At 39.5% G+C, this 21782-nt stretch overlaps 1 protein-coding gene across 2 annotated transcripts in view; it reads right to left on the reverse strand.

Annotated features, from left to right (window-relative positions):
• Nucleotides 1-837: 837 nt before the first annotated feature.
• LOC133664530 (zinc finger and SCAN domain-containing protein 2-like) overlaps nucleotides 838-21782 on the reverse strand; it is a 127153-nt gene continuing 106208 nt past the window's right edge. For both annotated transcript variants that reach the window (XM_062069230.1, XM_062069231.1), the window contains exons 3-5: nucleotides 18352-18855; nucleotides 11734-12237; nucleotides 838-2394 (exon numbers count right to left, since the gene is read on the reverse strand). In XM_062069230.1, the coding sequence (XP_061925214.1) occupies nucleotides 1214-2394; nucleotides 11734-12237; nucleotides 18352-18855 (2189 nt within the window). In that variant the 3' untranslated portion in view covers nucleotides 838-1213. The remainder of the gene's footprint in view (nucleotides 2395-11733; nucleotides 12238-18351; nucleotides 18856-21782) is intronic.

Here is a 21782-nt window from a genome sequence, read left to right on the forward strand (position 1 = left end):
ATGTAACTTAGATATTGGGTTTCACTATGTAAAGCGCTTTGAGTCACTAGAGAAAAGCGCTACATACATATAATTCACTTCACTTCATTACATCCTCTGCCCTTCTTTCCTCTCTCCCCTCTAGTCCTATCCATGTCCATACCTTCCTCATACATCCCCTCACTATCCCCTTCCATCTCTTGTTAACCAGCTACCAGAAATCCATAGCTGGATAATGGAGAGGTTTTGTCAAAAAAAAAGAATCGCCTATAACCAAAAATAAAAATGAACTAAATCTCTTCTGTTCTGTACATCATTGTCCAAGTGACATTATATTGTCATCTTCCTCTTTATGCCATTTCCTCAAGGTGACAGAAGAACATGATACAACCTGCCTATCATGTGATTCTACCATGTTGGCAAAATACTAACGCACACTATATTTACATATATAACACATAAAACATGGAATTAAAAGTGAACGGCATCCCTACCAGCAAGTGTTGTTGTACTGGAAACTAATTTACAAATACAACTTCATCACACACAATACTCCACTATGGAATTGTTATATTAAAATGAGACACAAATCCATCTTTGTACAGCAATGGTTTGAAAAAGGCATTTGGTCGCTGATGCACTTATTGAGTGATAAAAGTATTTTATTATTTGAAGATTTCATTGTTAAGTACGACCTGGAAAAAAATAATCATAAAAATTAAACAGGCTTTCATTCAAAAATATTCTAATTACAACATATCATCTTTTTAATTATTTACTATTCCATCTTTACTGTATTTTCTCTGGAACAAAAACAATACTCATAACTTGAAAGTTTTCATTCTTCCAAAAGCAAAGGAGTTCATTTAAGAAAAAAAAGACAGAATTGACCACTTAAAATAATTTTTAAGGTGTTGTTTTGCAATTGAAGACAACACTTGTTCGTTCTGTGATAAGGAATCAAAATAAACAGTTTATTTTTTGAATGCATGCAAAGTAAATCTCTGTGGGATGATGTACAATATTGGCTTTTGTCTGACACTCCAAACTTTGATTGCATATTAATGCATGTACTTGACTGAAAAAAGCACTAATATAAAATATCTACTCTATAAATGTAGAAGCATATTAAAAAGATTGTTACACAAACAACAATGTCACACAAGTTATATGTGCTGATGTTGTTAGAAAGTCAACATTAAAGTCTTGACAGTTTATTTCAAAGCCTGCAATTTCATGTCCTGCTGCTGTTCCCAGCAGCACACTTGTGTTTCTTACACTGGTACCTATGAGAGAATCTTTCACCACACACACTGCAACTCAACACTTTCTCTCCTGGGTGTGTTCTCGTGTGTGCTACAAGGTTTGATTGGTCAGAAAAGCTTTTGTTGCAGATTGAACAGGAATGTGGTGATTTTTCACCAGTGTGTGTTCTCATGTGTCTTTTCAAATATTGACTTTCTGTAAAACATTTACCACATTCTGAGCAGGAATAAGGTTTTTCTCCAGTGTGTGTTCTCATGTGTACTTTCAAACTCTGCCTTTGTGTAAAACCTTTACCACAGGTTGAACAGGAAAAAGGTTTTTCACCAGTGTGTATTCTCATGTGTATTTTCAAACACTTAGGGTTAGTAAAACATTTACCACATTCTGAGCAGGAAAACGGTTTTTCTCCAGTGTGTGTTCTCATGTGTACTTTCAAACTCTGCCTTTGTGTAAAACCTTTACCACAGGTTGAACAGGAAACATCTTTTTCAGCAGTGTGTATTCTCATGTGTCCTTTCAAACACTTACTGTTAGTAAAACTTTTACCACAATCTGAGCAAGAAAAAGTTTTTTCTCCAGCGCGTGTTCTCATGTGTCTTTTCAGAGAACTATGGTATTTAAACATTGTGTCACAGTGAGAACATTTCAAGAGAGTGTTGTCAGTGTGACATGTCTTATCATCTTTAGAGTCTTCATCATCAGTGTCAGGAGAGTGTGACGTTGTGTCCTCACTATCTGATAGTGGAGCTAAGAGCTGGTCTGCTTGTGATCCTCCACAGTGGTCTCCATCAGCTTCTGTTGTCATGTGTTGTGTTGAGCTGCTGCTTGGAGGCTCCGCCTCTCTCTTCTCCTCACTTTCACCTTTGACCTCATCATCTTCACCCTTCACAGGGACACCAGTCACTGGGAACTCCACCAGTCCTTCAAGAGGATCTCCCTCATGACTGATGTTGTGTTCCTCCTCTTCCTTTTTAAAGCGGGTGGTCAGTGAGTCTTTCTTTTCCTTTTTACAGGGAAGGGTCTGTGTCAAAGAGGAAAAGGAGACGCCAGAGGGTTTGTGGCGCCTGGTCTTCCTCTTTGATGGATCCTCCTTCACCATCCTGAAGCTACACTCCTGTTTTTCAGGCAGAAGTTGTTCTTCACAGACGTCTGCAGGACACAAAATGACAAACATGCTTGAGAAATGTCCAGATTTGCTTAGTCATATAAGGCATTCAGTAAGTTTGCATGCACTTAAAATAAGTTATTATATGAATTGGCCTGAAAACAAACACACTGCTCTTTACAACATTATTCACATGAAAAGAAGACCACTTTTTATAAAGGATGGGCAATATGGCCTAAAATCTATATTGCGATACATTTCCTTATGCCTGAGTGCAGCTGGGATAGGCTCCAGCGCTCCCTGTGATTTTAATCTCAATTACTGATGTATAAACTTGGAGAAAAGATTAGGTTATTTACAGTATAAATCTGTATTCTGTATTGTTGTCTCTGCTATGACGCCATCTTGTGGTCGAGTTCTCTCACTGCGAGTGCTGTGGGTTGTAAGTGTATTTTCTTTTGCTTCGTGCCTTGAACCCGAAGTATGGTTTCTTCGTTTATCTCGCCAAGCAACGTTTGTAAGTGTAACCGGGGATTTCCACTGGATGTGGAACGGCGGCGCCACGGCGAAAGACTCGTTCCGTTTTTTGTTTTCAAGTCGATATGTCAGTTTCTACCGCCTGACTTCTATATTTAGTGGTCGACACAACAAGGTGGTTCAGTTGAGCTCAAATCTGCTCGTGTGGGACAGGAAGTCATGCATAAACACAAAATAAATGATCCAGTTTACTTTCAAAGTAGATTATTCTGTTTAAGGCGGATGGTATTCTACACATTGAAAAGTCCTAATGGACATGAAGTAACCTTGTCAAAGGTTTTCAGACCTAATTTCACCTCCTTGACACAAATGGACGAAGACATGCTGATTCTAAAAGGCCCAAAATTAAAGAATCATATAACAGGCATATCCCGGGCAGCTATATGGGGGCCTGTGTCAATTACCAGCTGATACGAGGACTTGAATAAAAATTATTCTCCTATGGTTTCGAAGCAATGTGTACATTAAACGTGATCGTTGTTTTAAAACGTCTCCAACTTGAAAGCGAGTGTCGCCAACACTACTGCGGTCGCCAACACTACTGCACACAGGAAAACAAGTGGAGGACAATTGCAAGTAACCGAAACAAAGATTGTGAATGACTCACAAGAGGCTCACTTTGTTCATGTACCGTATTTTTTGGACTATAAGGCGCACTTAAAATCCTGAAAACTCGACAGTGCGTCTTATTGTGGTATACATACTGTACATACTTATAGTGGTAGTACCACTCTTGTGGATGTACTACCAGTCTGTGGTTGCCAGTGTTCTGTACTACATGGTAGTGTGCTGGGGGGGCAGTACATCTAAGAAGGACAGCTCCAGACTGTAGAAACTGATCAGGCGGGCCGGTTCTACGATCGGAATAAAACTGGACTCACTGGTGGCGGTGGTAGAGAAGAGAACTGTGGAAAAACTAGTGAGCATCCTGGATGATGCCAGTCACCCTCTGCATACCGTTGTCAGTAGCCAGAGGAGCCTGTTCAGTGCTAGACTGCTTCATCCCAAGTGCAGGACTAATAGACTCAAAAACTCCTTTGTCCCACACGCCATCAGACTATACAACTTCTCTCTGGGGAGGGGGGGTACTAGGATGACAGGGGATGCAAAACAATAACAGTGCAATAATTTTTCATAACATGGTCACTACTGCCTAGTTTCTCTTGTTATATTCTTATTTTACTGTTATATTTTTATTCTCATTGTTGCTTTTTATTTTTATTCTATTGTAATATTTTTCTATTTTGTTCCATTTATACCCCCATTATTTACTTTTTACTTTTTAAATTCGATCTCAATTCTGTACACTGCTGCTGGAATTGAAATTTTCCTGAGGGAACTCTCCTGAAGGAATCAATAAAGTACTATCTATCTATCTATTATAACCCGGTGCGCCTAATGTACGGACTAATTCTGGTTGTGCTTGCCGACCTCGAAGCAATTTTATTTGGTACATGGTGTATTGATAAGGGTGTCCAGTAGATGGCAGTCACATATAAGAGATACGTGTAGACTGCAATATGACGCCAGTAATCAACACCAAAACTTTAAATGTTCCATTGAAAATAAAGAACATTACACATGGCACTCAAAAATCCGTCAAAATGTTTTAGTACGACTTTGAAGCCGCACCGCTTGATGGATTGTCAGCCCATTACGGCTACCGTAGTCAGAGATACAAGTATTACTATGGTGTGTGTATAAGGACCGCAAAATGGCACCCATTAGCAGACATTATCTTGCGTTTTGTTTAAAAATATTATGCAAAACCAACTTTTCTTACCTTCTGGTACGTGCTGATGTGTATTTGAGATCTGCATAAGTCCTGAAAATTTGCACAGGTCCGCGGCTGTAGTCTGTGGTGATTCTGTAGTCGATAAGCTCCTTCTTTTTCTCTATCTTCTTGTTATGGGACATTTATCCTCTGCTGTTGCCATTTCTAATATAAAGTAGTGTAAAGTTCTAAATTATATCTCGCTATTGAAGTGCTAAAAACTACCAGTGTAGTGAGTTTACATTATTCACCCAAGGAAATTTAGTTATTAGAGAGTTCCGGTCAGACGGTTTTTCACGGGACACATTTCGGGCGTTGTTGTTGCACTAGTGAGCCACGGATGAGGAGATGCTGCTCCGTTATTGATTGAAGTAAAGTCTGAATGTCATTAAAACAGTTAGCTCCATCTTTTGACACTTCTTCCACTCCCGTCCTTGCACGCTACACCGCTACAACAAAGATGACGGGGAGAAGACGCTGTCGAAGGTGAGCCACGTAAATAAGACCGCCAACAAAACGGCGCATCCTTAAGTGACTGTCAGAAAGCGACTTGAAGATGATCTGTAAAACATCATCTATGCAACATTTTGACCAAACAACCACCATTACATGTTATGTAGACCAGTGGTCCCCAACCACCGGGCCGCAATTTTTATTTTTTTAATTAAATCAACATAAAAAACACAATATATACATATTGTGTATGTCAATATAGATCAATACAGTCTGCAGGGATACAGTCCGTAAGCACACATAATTGTATTTCTTTATGGAAACCCCCCCCCCGGTCCGTGGGAAAAATTTTCAAGCGTTGACCGGTCCCCAGCTACAAAAAGGTTGGGGACCACTGATGTAGACCACAAGGAAGTATTTTACATTTAGAAAAAAAATCATAATAACATGACTCCTTTCATGCGCCTTATAATCCGGTGCACCTTTTGTATGAAAAAAGACCGCAATAGACCCGCTCATCGGCAGTGCGCCTTATATTCCGGTGCGCCCTATGGTCCAGAAAATACGATATATCAATCCCGGCCTACTATTACATGAATATTTGAATGCCTCTGGACATCGTATTTAATGCTTTTTAATACCATTTAAGGCCTTAATTTAGGCAAAATCCATTTAATGACTTGTAATGCTTTTTAATGACCCACAGAAAGCCTGTGAAAGCTCTTGAATTTAAACAAATGTGGACCGATCGATACAAACATCAACAGTAAAAACACCAAGTATAATATCATTAAAAGGTCAATACAGTTGTTTGATCGATATTTAGTATTATATATATTTTGTTGATTTTGTTATTGTTTGCAAACTCAGTAAAAAAGGAAGACTTTAAGGGCATAAACCAAATGATTTAATTCAGAGCCATATTTAAATATTCAATTGATATTCTAACACCACCATCCTGTGTTTTTGTCTGATTATGATTGCGAACAAAATTTACTCATTCATTTATCATGAAAAAATCAAATATCAGTATCCGCATTTGTATGACCAATACTGCCCTTGTAACTACTTGTAGTATCACTCAAAACTAAAGTATCAAACAACAAAACAAGTGATTATTACATTTTAACAAAAGAGAATAATAAGTGATTATTACATTTTAACAGAAGTGTAGATAGAAACACGCTACATTAGAAAGTTCCTAAATAAAAATATTGTTAATTGAATTATTGAAACATTTCTAGGGTGTATTTACGATTTTGTACTGGATTTTGATAGAATTTAATACATTCTAAGGCCGGCGTGGCTCGGTTGGTAGGGTGGCCGTGCCAGCAACTCGACGGTTCCAGGTTCGAGCCTAGTCACTGCCGTTGTGTCCTTGGGCAAGGTACTTTACCCACCTGCTCCCAGTGCCACCCACACTGGTTTAAATGTAACTTAGATAATGGGTTTTACTATGTAAAGCGCTCTGAGTCACTAGAGAAAAGTGGTAAATGAATATACTTCACTTCACATAAAAGAGAACCACACTTTTTTATTTTTTTATGCATTCTAAATAGTAAATAAATGCGATCAAAAGTCTGCTAACAATAGAGGCTATTAAGAGTCGATATATTCTGCCTACAAAGAACTTAAAAAAACATCCAAACACCTCCATTAAGGTTTTATGTACATGCAGTAGGTATATATTGGTAGGTTGGTAATGCATGACATCCTGCCAGCTGCTATGCTGACAGTTATTTTAGTACCTGTCATTAAAGACAAGCCTGGTAAGGTAGGGACTATGGACAATTATCGACCTATCGTCCGAGCCAGCATGCTATCTAAAGTGCTGGAAAGTGTGATAATATACAGAGTTGGGGATCTTATTTGCACCGCAGACAACCAATTTGGCTTTAAGAGCAAGTACAGCACTGACTTGTGTATTTATGCTTTAAAAGAAGCAGTAGAAAAATACAGAGTGCAGGGCTATACAATGTTGGTAGGGTTTATTGATGCATCTAAGGCATTTGACAGAGTCAACCATCTCAAACTCTTCACCAATCTGAAGCATAGGGGTGTTCTGGGTATATTTTGGCATATTGGTACGACAGGCAGACGATGCAGGTAAAATGGGGGAGTAGTTTATCCTCTCCCTTTAAGTATGGGGTACGGCAGGGTGGGCTTCTATCACCAGGTTTAGCCTGTATATGGATGATCTGTCAAGGCAGTGGAGAGAATGCAGAACAGGGTGCATCATGGGTAACACCTTAATCAACCACTATATGTACGCTGATGATTTGGCCATTATATCTCCCAGTAGTGCAGGGTTCCACCAGCTTCTTAACATATGCTCAGAATATGGACTCAAGTTTGACATCAAGTATAATGCCACAACGAGTTTGGTAATGATATGTAGGACCAAGGAGGATCAATATCTTAATTTCCCAGGTTTCTATTTGTTTGGTCAAACCCTGTCTGTGTGCAACAATGTCACATACTTAGGCCACATCATCAATGACAAGATGGAGGATGATACTTGTTTAGAGCTTACTGCACCCCTATGTACACAGCACCCCTCTGGGTGAGGTTCAAGAAAGAGAGCTAGTGCAAACTCCAGGTTGCAAATAATGACTATCTCAGAATCCTGCACAGAAAGCCCAGGGGAAGTAGTGCCAGCAAGCTTTTTTGTGATTTAGGGATAAACACCTTCCACGCCACCCTGAGAAAACTGATGTTTAAGTTTATATGTAGACTGCAAGGGCCCGAGAATGGTTTTATTATACAGATAACCAATCCTAGGTGTAGTTCTGTTAGGTACCAATCCTATATATGGAAACACTGGTATCTGTACATTTTCTAAAGGTTTCTCATAGTCATTCACATCGACGTCCCTTGTGTGGGCTCTGTGCCAAGGATGTCGACTTTTGTGATTTAGGGCTATATAAATAAACATTGATTGATATCTCTCTCTCTCTCTCTCTCTCTAATATATATATATATATATATATATATATATATATATATATATATATATATATATATATATATATATATATATATATATATATATATATATATATATATATATATATATATATATATATATATATATATATATATATATATATATACTACCGTTCAAAAGTTTGGGGTCCATTGAAATGTCCTTATTTTTGAAGGAAAAGCACTGTACTTTTCAATGAAGATAACTTTAAACTAGTCTTAACTTGAAAGAAATACACTCTATACATTGCTAATGTGGTAAATGACTATTCTAGCTGCAAATGTCTGGTTTTTGGTGCAATATCTACATAGGTGTATAGAGGCCCATTTCCAGCAACTATCACTCCAGTGTTCTAATGGTACAATGTGTTTGCTCATTGACTCAGAAGGCTAATTGACGATTAGAAAACCCTTGTGCAATCATGTTCACACATCTGAAAACAGTTTAGCTCGTTACAGAAGCTACAAAACTGACCTTCCTTTGAGCAGATTGAGTTTCTGGAGCATCACATTTGTGGGGTCAATTAAACGCTCAAAATGGCCAGAAAAAGAGAACTTTCATCTGAAACTCGACAGTCTATTCTTGTTCTTAGAAATGAAGGCTATTCCACAAAATTGTTTGGGTGACCCCAAACTTTTGAACGGTAGTGTATATATATATATGTGTGTTTTGATCTCAAACATGTTATGATGGCAAAATGAACACTGATTACTATTTTGCATGCAAAGAATGCAATGAACTATATTACATTCTTCAAATGCAAAACTGTTGTCATCATTATTAAGTGGTTTGTCTTTTTATATTGTTTATGTATTGTTGGCAGGTTGAAAACAGCTCAGCGGATTTTTGTGGAGAAACCGCCAATCAAACGGCACCGTATAATAATCATCAAAAACGCACGAGAGACAAGAACTTCACACCACACAGCGCACAAGGCTGTGAGCGCACCTGTTTTTATTAGCACACACAAATTGGCACAATTAACCACGGACGCATGTCAGCTGTGCATGTTAGCCTTCAATAATGAAAACAGGCGTTTAGGAAATAAAAGACAATTAGGCCAAAGGCAATAATTGAGGGCACATCTTAACATGTATAATTAAACCTTAATTAAACAAAAATATTTCTCCGGCCCGGCTGCACCAAATAATAATATAAATCCATTTAATGAAGTCAAAATACCAAATTACCGTATTTTTCGGATTATAAATCGCAGTTTTTTTCATAGTTTGGCCGGGGGTGCGACTTATACTCTGGAGCGACTTATGTGTGAAATTATAAACACGATACCGTAAAATATCAAATAATATTATTTATCTCATTCACGTAAGAGACTAGGCGTATGTCAGAATAATTGGAACTGCAACTGACGATGACTCTGACGTAAGCGACGTACCAATAGAAGAGCAAGCGGCACATTGTCTACCTTTGGAGTTGGCAGAGTTGTTTAGAAGTGTGGTGGAATTTCTGACCTTTGAACCATATTTTGTGTCTGTCGAAAGTCCGGAGAGAGAGCGAGGTCGAGAGCATTAAGAATGTCTGCTCGTTTCTCTTTTTTCTATTCTGAACCATTGAAGGAGCATATGTGGGTTAGAGTTGAATATATGGTCGGCCTAACCATTGTACAAAATGTTTGGATTGTTTGTTATGGCTAAAGGATTCAAGGAGGTTGCAGAATAAACAGGTCCAAAACAACGGGACCTTGACACATGAGGGAAACACATAAATGGCCAAGTAGACTACGTCTATGTATGATTCGCATGATTCTTCATTCATCCAACGTCTGGACCGTTTTGGACCTGTTTATTCTGCAACCTCCTTGAATCCTTTAGCTATAACAAACAATCCAAACATTTTGTACAATGGTTAGGCCGACCATATATTCAACTCTAACCCACATATGCTCCTTCAATGGTTCAAAATAGAAAAAAGAGAAACGAGCAAACATTCTTAATGCTTTTCGACCTCGCTCTCTCTACGGACTTCGACAGACACAAAATATGGTTCAAAGGTCAGAAATTCCCCCACAGAAGCGACACAGAGGAAGAAGATTTCATGGGATTTAGCGATTGGGAGTGACAGATTGTTTGGTAAACATATAGCATGTTCTATATGTTATAGTTATTTGAATGACTCTTACCATAATATGTTACGTTAACATACCAGGCACGTTCTCAGTTGGTTATTTATGCCTCATATAACGTACACTTATTCAGCCTGTTGTTCACTATTCTTTAGACATTTTAAATTGCCTTTCAAATGTCTATTCGTGGTGTTGGATTTTATCAAATAAATTTCCCCCAAAAATGCGACTTATACTCTAGTGCAACTTGTATATGTCTTTTTCCTTCTTTATTATGCATTTTCGGCCGGTGCGATTTATACTCCGGAGCGATTTATAATCCGAAAAATACGGTAGGCAACAAGAGAAGTATCCCACACTTTTCTTTTGTAAAGTAATCTGTACAGCCGATATGGACATCTATATCAACTATATGATTTGCCTGAGAAGCTGGACAGGACAATTTCTTTCTTTTTTTTTTTTTTAATGCAAAAATATGATTTATTCTATTAAATGGTAAATGGGTTATACTTGTATAGCGCTTTTCTACCTTCAAGGTACTCAAAGAGCTTTGACACTATTTCCACATTCACACACACATTCACACACTGATGGCGCTAACCACGACCCATCAGGAGCAGGGGTGAAGTGTCTTGCTCAAGGACACAACGGACGTCACAAGGTTGGTAGAAGGTGGGGATTGAACCAGGAACCCTCAGGTTGCTGGCACGGCCACTCTCCCAACCGCACACGCCGTCCCACAATTACTTGATTAATCGATCGGGATATTCGATAGAATACTCGATTACTAAAATATTTGATAGCTGCAACTCTAGAATGCAGACTTCATGAGAGCCAACAAACATAATAAAACATCACTTACTGTACAAGGTCTGCTGTCACTGTGACGCAGACCGATAGAATGTTGTTATATTCCCGTTTGGATAAAGAATGATTCATAATTGTTGCACGGAAAAGGGGGGTGAAGTCAAGCGTCTTTTTGTGTCGTTTGCCATTGCCGGGTCTAAATTGGCAGTCAAACGGTACCAACTTGTCAGAGTACGTCCTCATCCTTCTACTATCCAGGTGAGAGGCACGATTCGTGATCTGGAATAATCTTTCACCAGGAGCTCACCAGCCGGTGATGTCAACATAGACACACAAGCTATAAATAGTTTGTCTGCGTTAGCACTTATAATAACAATATCACTAATACTTGCTTGGTATTCAAGCCACGAAATGCAAATGGAGTATTGTTGGCGCTTTTTGGATGGTTATAGAGGACCTCCCATTGGCTCCATTGCAAGTGGACTTTTATTTACATTTATGAGTTAGAATGTGATTTAAAAAAATATGTATATCCATCATCATGTCTTTTATAATGATTGTGAATGATAGTGCAGTTCCCCTCTAAATTCCAGTGATTAGATTTAAGACTTGAAGTCTATGAGCATGAAGTGATGAAGCCTACTTGGATGAGAGGACAAACGTCTTCTAAGACAAAGTGAACAGTCCAGTTGTGATGGATTGAATGCCCTGAGAATAAAATGATATGTGGATGTTGTGCTTACTTGGACTGTGATGAAGCTGTGAGGACTCAGGTGGTTTGTCTTCATGCTCTTCAGTCTTCACAGAGACAACAGTCAGTGGAAACTTGGTGACATCATCCTCCTCCTGCCCTAGAAGACACTCTCCCTCCTGAGTGATCCACACTTCCTCCTCTTCCTCTTTCATGTGGGGCGGCTGTGGAGCCTCTTCTTCCGCTTTAATGTGGGGTGGCTGTGAATACTCCTCTTCCTCTTTAATGTGGGGTGGATGTGGATTACCCTCTTCTTTTTTAAAGTGAGGGGGCTGTGGATCCTCCTCTTCCTCTTTAATGTGGGGTGGATGTGAATTATCTTCGGCTTTGATGTGAGGGGACTGTGGATCCTCCTCTTCATCTTTAATATGGGGTGGCTGTGGATCATCCTCTTCCACTTTAATGCAGGGGTGCTGTGGATCCTCCTCTTCCTCTTTAATGTGGGGGTGCTGTGGATCCTCCTCTTCCTCTTTAATGTGGGGGGGCTGCTGGACGTCTGTTGGGTAAATAAGTAAATAAGATAAAGAGAGAATATAAATAGTTTTGGACTGACACTGTTAACACAATGACATTGTTTGTGTTCTTTCCTGTGTTGTGTTAAAAGTGTGTAGCAAAACAACCAATAAATACGCAGGAAATAACTCCTCTTGTCCAAGTCACTACACTTAATTCAAAAGTGAGTCCAAAAACAGATTTGTAAATTTGATGGGAGGCAATTTGAAAAGTTTTTTATAAGTACGAGGCAACATTGATTGAGGGATTCTTAACTTTACACTCACCGATGTAAAGTGTGTAAATATTTTATTGTGTATACCATCTATTACACCTAAACTTTATCTCTAAACATAACCATAATCTTTTAATTACATAGTCATTACCATAACTTCAATATCATAGAAACAAAAAAAATCTAATTCCAAAATCACTTAAATTGTATGTTTAGCTACGGAAGGTGGGACACCGGCCGGTAGTTTACCAAGAGATCAGGATCGAGGTTAGGTCTTTTGAGTAGAGGATGAATAACCGCTTTTTTGAATGCTAGGGGAACAGTGCCAGAGGAAAGTGATACGTTTATAATATTTAACACTGATGGACCTAATAATACAAAAAGCTCCTTGATAAGTTTCCCAGGAATTGGGTCAAGTAAACATGTTGTTTGTTTTGTCCCATTTACACATTTTAACAATTCCTCCAATGTTATTTCATCAAAGAGAGAGAAACTATTTTGGAGGGCAGTGTCCGTCGTATATACAGTCGTATCTGTGTTAATAGAACCCAGTTGTGGCTGGGATGTGTTGTCTTTAATCTCTTTTCTAATGAGTTCAATTTTCTTATTAAAGAAATTCATAAAGTCATCTGCCGAGTCGGTGGAGCTACTGGGAGGAGTCCCTTGTTGGGTTAGCGATGCTACTGTACTAAACAACAATTTAGGATCATTTTTGTTGAGGTGGATGAGATTTGAGTAATATTTAGCTTTAGCTTAGGTAAGCATGCGTTTATAACTTATTAAACTATCACTCCATGCTTGATGGAAAACCTCAAGTTTAGTCACGCACCATTTGCGTTCCAGCTTTCTACATGATAATTTATGGGCTTTAGTTTCTTCTGTAAACCATGGGGTACGCCTTTTAGGGGCCCTTTTTAGCTTTAGCGGTGCTATACTATCAATGGTGTCGCGCAGGGCGTCGTTAAAGTTAGTGAGGTTATCAATAGAGCCCACATAATTTGGGAATGGTGCCATTACCGAAGGCAGTAGGTCAGCAAGAGTCATCGTTGTGGCAGCATTAATCTTGCGGCTGCTATAGTAGTTATTATTATTATTATTATTTTGTTGACAATGAGTCAGAACTTCGAATTTTATAAGGTAATGATCGGACATTACTTTAGTGTACGGGAGTATCGTAACTTTAGAGGTGGTGACACCCCTGACAAGCACTAGATCTATCGTATTACCATTGCGATGCGTGGGTTCATTTATTATTTGTGTAAGACCACAGCTATCAATTATAGTCTGGAGCGCCACGCACGGAGGGTCCGATGGGGTATTCATATGGATGTTAAAGTCTCTCATTATGATTATATTGTCGGCGTGCGTCACTAGATCAGCAACGAACTCTGAGAATTCACTGATAAAGTCCGAATAGGGCCCTGGGGGGCGGTAGATAACAGCCAGGTGGAGAGGCAGCGGTGTGACAAACCTCATAGTAAGCATCTCAAACGAGTTATATTTATTATTTGGGTTCGAGGTAAGGTTAAAGTTTTTGTTGTATATTAGTGCGACTCCCCCACCCCTTTTAAAAGGACGGGCAATATGCGTTCCCGCATAGCCAGGAGGAGACGCCTCACCCAGCGCAAAAAACTCGTCTGGTTTGAGCCAGGTCTCGGCTAGACCAACGACGTCAAGATTGTTGTCTCTAATGACTTCATTAACTAATAACGTTTTGGAAGATAATGATCTTATGTTTAAACAGCCCATATTATAGGTAGTGGGATGTTTTGAGGGGTTTTTGTTGAAATTATCCGTAGTAGCAATATTAATAATGTTACGTTTATTATGCGTAGTGCACTTTAAATAGTTTCGACCATATCTAGGAATTGATATGAGGGGAATTTTCAGATTGTTTGCCACCTCAGCAGAATGCATGTCCACCTCTGACGCAGAAAAAACATTATGCGAGTTGTATATTATTCTAAGAGAATTGCTATGTGTGCAGGGATTATCCAGCCTGGCGCTGGCTAGCTTAACGGACTCCTTATTAGCGCTTCTTTGAGGATTAGCCTTTAGCTTTGTTGTTAGCCCCGCCCGACATCCCCGCTTCTGCTTCCGAGCACACCGCTTACGTCTCTTTCGTTGACGGTCCCCGCTGGTAGTGGACCCCGCTGCTTCAAAGGCCACTGCTGGATGTAGCTCGCGAAGAATTCCCAAGATAGCGAGGAGGTCCACCGTACACGCATCTTTCAGCCCAAAATGGCCCGATCTCTCCATATCCAGAATCGTATGTCGGTCGTAAGTGATCACGGAGTGACCACGCTGTGAGCCAGCCATGAAATTGATGGGTATTTTTGCCAAATCGGTCTACACTTCCAAGAGCGCCTGCAAGAAGCTGCCGCCGTGAAGCGCCGCCATCTTGCTCCAAAAACATGTTGGTACATCTTCTTGGGGACTGGAACACAGATATGTCCCAAAAGGATGTACCCATTTTTAAAACCTTCACTAAGTCCTGCACTTCATCCCAAGTGCAGGACTAATAGACTAAAAAACTCCTTTGTCCCACACGCCATTAGACTGTACAACTCCTCTCTGGGAGGGAGGGGGGGGTATTAGAATGACGGAGGATGCAAAACAATAACAGTGTAATACGTTTTCATAACATGGTCACTAATGCCTAGTTTCTCTTGTTATATTCTTATTTTACTGTTATATTTGTATTCTCATTGATGCTTTTTGTTTTTATTCTATTGTAATATTTTTCTATTTTGTTTCCATTTATACCCCCATTATTGACTTTTTTTAAATTCGATCTCAATTCTGTACACTGCTGCTGGAATTTTAATTTTCCTGAGGGAACTCTCCTGAAGGAATCAATAAAGTACTATCTATCTATTTATCTATCTATCTATCTATCTAAGCTGTGCCACCAACATTGCCTCACTTAGCTCATTAAGCAAACTACCAGGGTGAGTGACTCCTTTTAAACCAGCATAGACCTTGTTGTTACTTCTGACCAGTGTAAGATCATCACAAGTGGAATTACTGTATGCGGCTTTAGTGATCATTCCATGATTTTCTGTACCCATAAAGAACATAGAACCGAGGCTGACGGCCACAAAACAAGCGAAGGTAGAATTCTCAAGACCTAGACTAGCAAGGCTTTCAATGACAAACTGGCAAATTAAGACTCACCCTTGGTACTTGCAAGTACACAGGTTTTTGGGTCAATTCCTAACCTCAAAAAAAGTAAAGTCTGCATCGTTGAGACTAATCTCTCTAGTGAAAAAAATGACTACTAAGGTAGTCAAAGAATCAACCGACAAATTCTGTTATTACTAGTGTTGTCCCGATACCAATATTTTGGTACATTTATAAATAAAAGGGACCACAAAAAAAGTGCATTATTGGCTTTATTTTAACAAAAAATCTTCGGGTACATTAAACATATGTTTCCTGTAGCAAGTTGGTCCTTAAATAAAATAGTGAACATACTAGACAACTTGTCTTTTAGTAGTAAGTAAGCCATACTTGCCAACCCTCCCGAATTTTCCGGGAGACTCCCAAAATTCAGCGCCTCTCCCGAAAACCTCCCGGGACAAATATTCCCCCGAAAATCTCCCAATTTTCAGCCGGAACTGGAGGCCACGCCCCCTCCAGTTCCATGCGGACCTGAGTGAGGACAGCCGTTTTTCACGTCCGCTTTCCCATGATATAAACAGCGTGCCTGACCAATCACGTTATTCCATACGAGGCGTCCGGCATACCGCCGATGAGCATGGTGCAGATGGAGAAGATCTTCTCGGCGTCCGTGTTGGCGCACACGTTGCCAAAGCCGACGCTGGTCAGGCCGCTGAGGGTGAAGTAGAGGGCGGCGATGTACGAGCTGCGCACCGACGGGCCGCCGACCGTGTTGACGACGTAGGGCATCTCCAGGCGTTTGCCCAGCTCATGGAGTCATCCTCGGGGAAGAGACGGGAGGACAACAGGGTGACAAGAACTAAATCATCCAGACTAGAGATAAATTGTATTATTATGTTTATCTTACCTAAAAATAAATATATTTATTAATTTTTAAAAATAAATAAATACATTTTTACTATATTTTGCTAAAGACATCAAAATTAATTGTATTTTTATTTGTATTTTTTCTGACTTCTTATTACATCCAGCCATAGAATTATACATTAAAGGCCTACTGAAATGACATTTTTTTATTTAAATGGGGATAGCAGATCCATTCTATGTGTCATACTTGATCATTTCGCGATATTGCCATATTTTTGCTGAAAGGATTTAGTATAGAACAACAACGATAAAGTTCGCAACTTTTGGTCGCTGATAAAAAAAAAAGCCTTGCCTGTACCGGAAGTAGTGTGACGTCACAGGTTGAAAGGCTCCTCACATTTCCCCATTGTTTACACCAGCAGCGAGAGCGATTCGGATCGAGAAAGCGACGATTACCCCATTAATTTGAGCGAGGATGAAAGATTCGTGGATGAGGAACGTTAGAGTGAAGGACTAGAGTGCAGTGCAGGGCGTATCTTTTTTCGCTCTGACCGTAACTTAGGTACAAGGGCTCATTGGATTCCACACTTTCTCCTTTTTCTATTGTGGATCACGGATTTGTATTTTAAACCACCTCGGATACTATATCCTCTTGAAAATGAGAGTCGAGAACGCGAAATGGACATTCACAGTGACTTTTATCTCCACGACAATACATCGGTGAAGCACTTTAGCTACGTAGCTAATGTGGTAGCATCGTGCTTAACTGCATATAGAAACAAAATAAATAAGCCCCTGACTGGAAGGTTAGACAGAAAATCAACAACACTATTAAACCATCCATCCATCCATTTTCTACCGCTTATTCCCTTCGGGGTCGCGGGGGGCGCTGGAGCCTATCTCAGCTACAATCGGGCGGGAGGCGGGGTACACCCTGGACAAGTAAATACACGGTTAATGCTTTCCAGCCTGGCGAAGCTTAACAATGCTGTTGCTAACGACGCCATTGAAGCTAACTTAGCAACGGGAACTCACAGAGCTATGCTAAAAACATTAGCTATCCACCTACGCCAGCCAGCCCTCATCTGCTCATAAACACCCGTGCTCACCTGCGTTCCAGCGATCGACGGAAGGACGAAGGACTTCACCCGATCATCCGTGCGGTCAGCGGCTAGCGCGTCTGCTATCCAAGTCAAAGTCCTCCTGGTTGTGTTGCTATAAAACATCACTTACTGTACAAGGTCTGCTATGACTAGGACGCAGACCGATAGAATGTTGTTATATTCCCGTTTTAATAAAGAATGTCTTTTCGTGTCGTTTGCCATTGCCGGGTCTAAATTGGCTGTCAAACGGTACCAACTTGTCAGAGTAACTCCTCATCCTTCTACTATCCAGGTGAGAGGCACGATTCGTGATCTGGAATAATCTTTCACCAGGAGCTCACCAGCCGGTGATGTTAACATAGACACACAAGCTATAAATAGTTTGTCTGTGTTAGCACTTATAATAACAATATCACTAATACTTGGTTGGTATTCAAGCCACGAAATGCAAATGGAGTATTGTTGGTGCTTTTTGGATGGTTATAGAGGACCTCCCATTGGCTCCATTGCAAGTGGACTTTTATTTACAATTATGAGTTAGAATGTGATAAAAAAAAAAATCCATTGTCATGTCTTTTATAATGATTGTGAACGATAGAAAAAATTCCCCAAAAAAGTGCAGTTCCCCTCTAAATTCCAGTGATTAGATTTAAGACTTGAAGTCTATGAGCATGAAGTGATGAAGCCTACTTGGATGAGAGGACAAACGTCTTCTAAGACAAAGTGAACAGTCCAGTTGTGATGGATTGAATGCCCTGAGAATAAAATGATATGTGGATGTTGTGCTTACTTGGACTGTGATGAAGCTGTGAGGACTCAGGTGGTTTGTCTTCATGCTCTTCAGTCTTCACAGAGACAACAGTCAGTGGAAACTTGGTGACATCATCCTCCTCCTGCCCTAGAAGACACTCTCCCTCCTGAGTGATCCACACTTCCTTCTCTTCCTCTTTAATGTGGGGGGGATGTGGATTCTCCTCTTCCTCTTTAATGTGGGGGGGCCGTGGATCCTCTTTTTCCTCTTTAATGCGGGGGGGCTGTGGATCCTCATCCTCCTCTTTAATGTGGGGTGGATGTGGATTATCCTCTTCTTTTTTAATGTGGGGGGGCTGTGGACCCTCCTCTTCCTTTTTGACTTGGGGTGGATGTGAATTATCTTCTGCTTTGATGTGAGGGGGCTGTGGATCCTCCTCTTCATCTTTAATGTGGGGTGGCTGTGGATCATCCTCTTCCGCTTTAATGCGGGGGTGCTGTGGATCCTCCTCTTCCTCTTTAATGTGGGGGGGCTGCTGGACATCTGTTGGGTAAATAAGTAAATAAGATAAAGAGAGAATATAAATAGTTTTGGACTGACACTGTTAACACAATGACATTGTTTGTGTTCTTTCCTGTGTTGTGTTAAAAGTGTGTAGCAAAACAACCAATAAATATGCAGGAAATACCTCCTCTTGTCCCAGTCACTACAATTAATTCAACAGTGAGTCCAAAAACAGACTTGGAAATTTAATGGGAGGCAATTTGAAAAGTTTTTTATAAGTACGAGGCAACATTGATTGAGGGATTCTTAACTTTACACTCACTAATGTAAAGTGTGTAAATATTTTATTGTGTATACCGTCTATTACACTTAAACTTTATCTCTAAACTTAACCATAATCTTTTAATTACATAGTCATTACCACAACTTCAATATCATAGAAATAAAAAAAATATAATTCCAAAATCACTTAAATTGTATGTTTTTGTCATCATGCAGAATACTTTTTTGTGGTCATTTTGTTGGCTGGGACAAAAGGAACTTTTACCAAAACCTGTTTTACTCATTCTTCTTTAGGAATTGGAGACTATCTACGACACGCTGAAGGAAAGTCAGTCACCTTTTTGTTCTTTTAATAAATCAAGTGCTGACTACTTTGGTTACGGAAAATAAATGTTTACTTTCACTTATTGTTGCATGTAAGTCAGAATCAGGAAGTAAAATTATAACTAATTAGATTTGATTACAGTATAAAATGTATTTAGTGAGTGTGTGAGTTTTGTGTAAACATGTTGGTACATCTTCTTGGGGACTGGAACACAGATATGTCCTGAAAGTATGCACCCATTTTTAAAACCTTTATTAAGCTGTGCCACCAACATTGTCTCACTTAAGCTCATTAAGCAAACTACCAGGGTGAGTGAGTCCTTTTAAACCTTCATAGACCTCGTTGTTACTTCTGACCAGTCTAAGATCACCACAAGTGGAACTACTGTATGCGGCTTAAGTGATCATTCCATGATTTTCTGTATCCGTAAAGAACATAGAACCGAGGCTGACGGCCACACAACAAGCGAAGCTAGAATTCTCAAAACCTAGACTAACAAGGCTTTCAATGACAAACTGGCCAATTAAGACTCGCCCCGGTACTTGCAAGTACACAGGTCTTTGGGTCAATTCCTAACCTCAGAAAAGTAGATAACTTCACAGTCAAAGTGTGTGACAATATTATACCAAACAAAAATGAGATTACCAATTTTGGCTGCATCGTAGAGACTAATCTCTCTAGTGAAAAAATGACTACTAAGGTAGTCAAAGAATCAACCGACAAATTATGTTCTTACATAGTAGTACTACTCTTACGGGTAGTATTGCACTTAAGACTCTAACACAAGCACTAATTTAACCCCACTTTGAGTACAGAGTTCATGTTTGGTACCATGACGCCTTAAACACCCTGAAAAACTAACTCCAGACAGCCCAAAACAAAATGATTGGGCTTCTACTCTCCATCTCACCTTTCCTTAACGTGGGGAGGCTCTTGGTGGCCGACTTTAGTACATCTTCTTGCAGTTAGTCTGGTGTACAAGATACACCACACCACTAAAATACTCATGTACCTGTCTAGATACTTCAATATATATTCACCATTATAACACCAGAGGTAGTTGTACAAGTCATATTGAACCCAAATTTCACTCCAAAATAAATTCCAATTTGTTTGCCTGCTGTACACCAAAATGTGGAACTCCCTATCAATAGCCATAAAGGAGTGTAAATCCCTTACTTCCTTCAAAGTCGCTTTGAAAAGACATTACAGGTTGCAGCTACTCGTAACTGGTAATATACAAATCCTTTTACTTTGATTTTATTTTCCTTGACTTTCTTGCAGTATTTTTGTCTACGTTCTACATAGTACTGTGTTCTGTGTGAGTTTAAAAAAATTATTTCAACTGAAACCATCTCAGGCTTTCTTGTAGCAGTGAATGTGTACCGTGATGAAACTGTACCCTTTCCTATGCAAACTTCTCATAACTCCTTCAATAAATCAATCACACATTGTTACAAACTGAGAGGAACATCAACTGTCTCGTTTACTTCACTTCACTGAAAAGGGAACCACACTTTTTAAATGTATTTTGCCTATCAAGAACACATATTTTTTCCTTTGTTATGCATTCTAAATAGTAAATAAATATGATCAAAAGTCTGCTTACAATAAAGGCTATTAGTCACACTATTCTGCCTACAAAGAACTTAAAACACATCCAAACACCTCCAAAAGGTTTTATGTACATGCAGTAGGTTTATATGTCATTTAGTAACAGGTACATTTTTAAAAACATGTAATATTTACATATTCTTTCTCATTAGCGCTTTAATTTTAAAAACGCATCACAACGTTCGCTTTTTTTTTAAAAACAACATCACTGAATATTACACACTGCAGACTTCATGAGAGCCAACAAAGATAATAAAACATCACTTACTGTACAAGGTCTGCTGTCACTATGACGCAGAGTGATATAATCTTGTTATATCCTCGTTTATATGAAGAATGACTCATAATCGTCGCACGGAAAAGGGGGGTGAAGCCAAGCGTCTTTTTGTGTCGTTCGCCATTGCCGGGTCTAAATTGGCTGTCAAACGATACCAACTTATCAGAGTACGTCCTCATCCTTCTACTATCCAGGTGAGAAGCACAATTCATGATCTGGAATAATCTTTCACCAGCACCGAGGCGAGGAAGGAGCTCACCAGCCGGTGATGTCAACATAGACACACAAGCTATAAATAGTTTGTCTGCGTTAGCACTTATAAAAACAATATCACTGATACTTGGTTGCTATTCAAGCCACGAAATGCAAATGGAGTATTGTTGGCGCTTTTTGGATGGTTATAGAGGACCTCCCATTGGCTCCATTGCAAGTGGACTTTTATTTATATTTATGAGATAGAATGTGATT

Source organism: Entelurus aequoreus, linkage group LG14 (genome assembly GCF_033978785.1).
Source record: "Entelurus aequoreus isolate RoL-2023_Sb linkage group LG14, RoL_Eaeq_v1.1, whole genome shotgun sequence".
Classification (NCBI taxonomy): Eukaryota; Metazoa; Chordata; class Actinopteri; order Syngnathiformes; family Syngnathidae; genus Entelurus; species Entelurus aequoreus.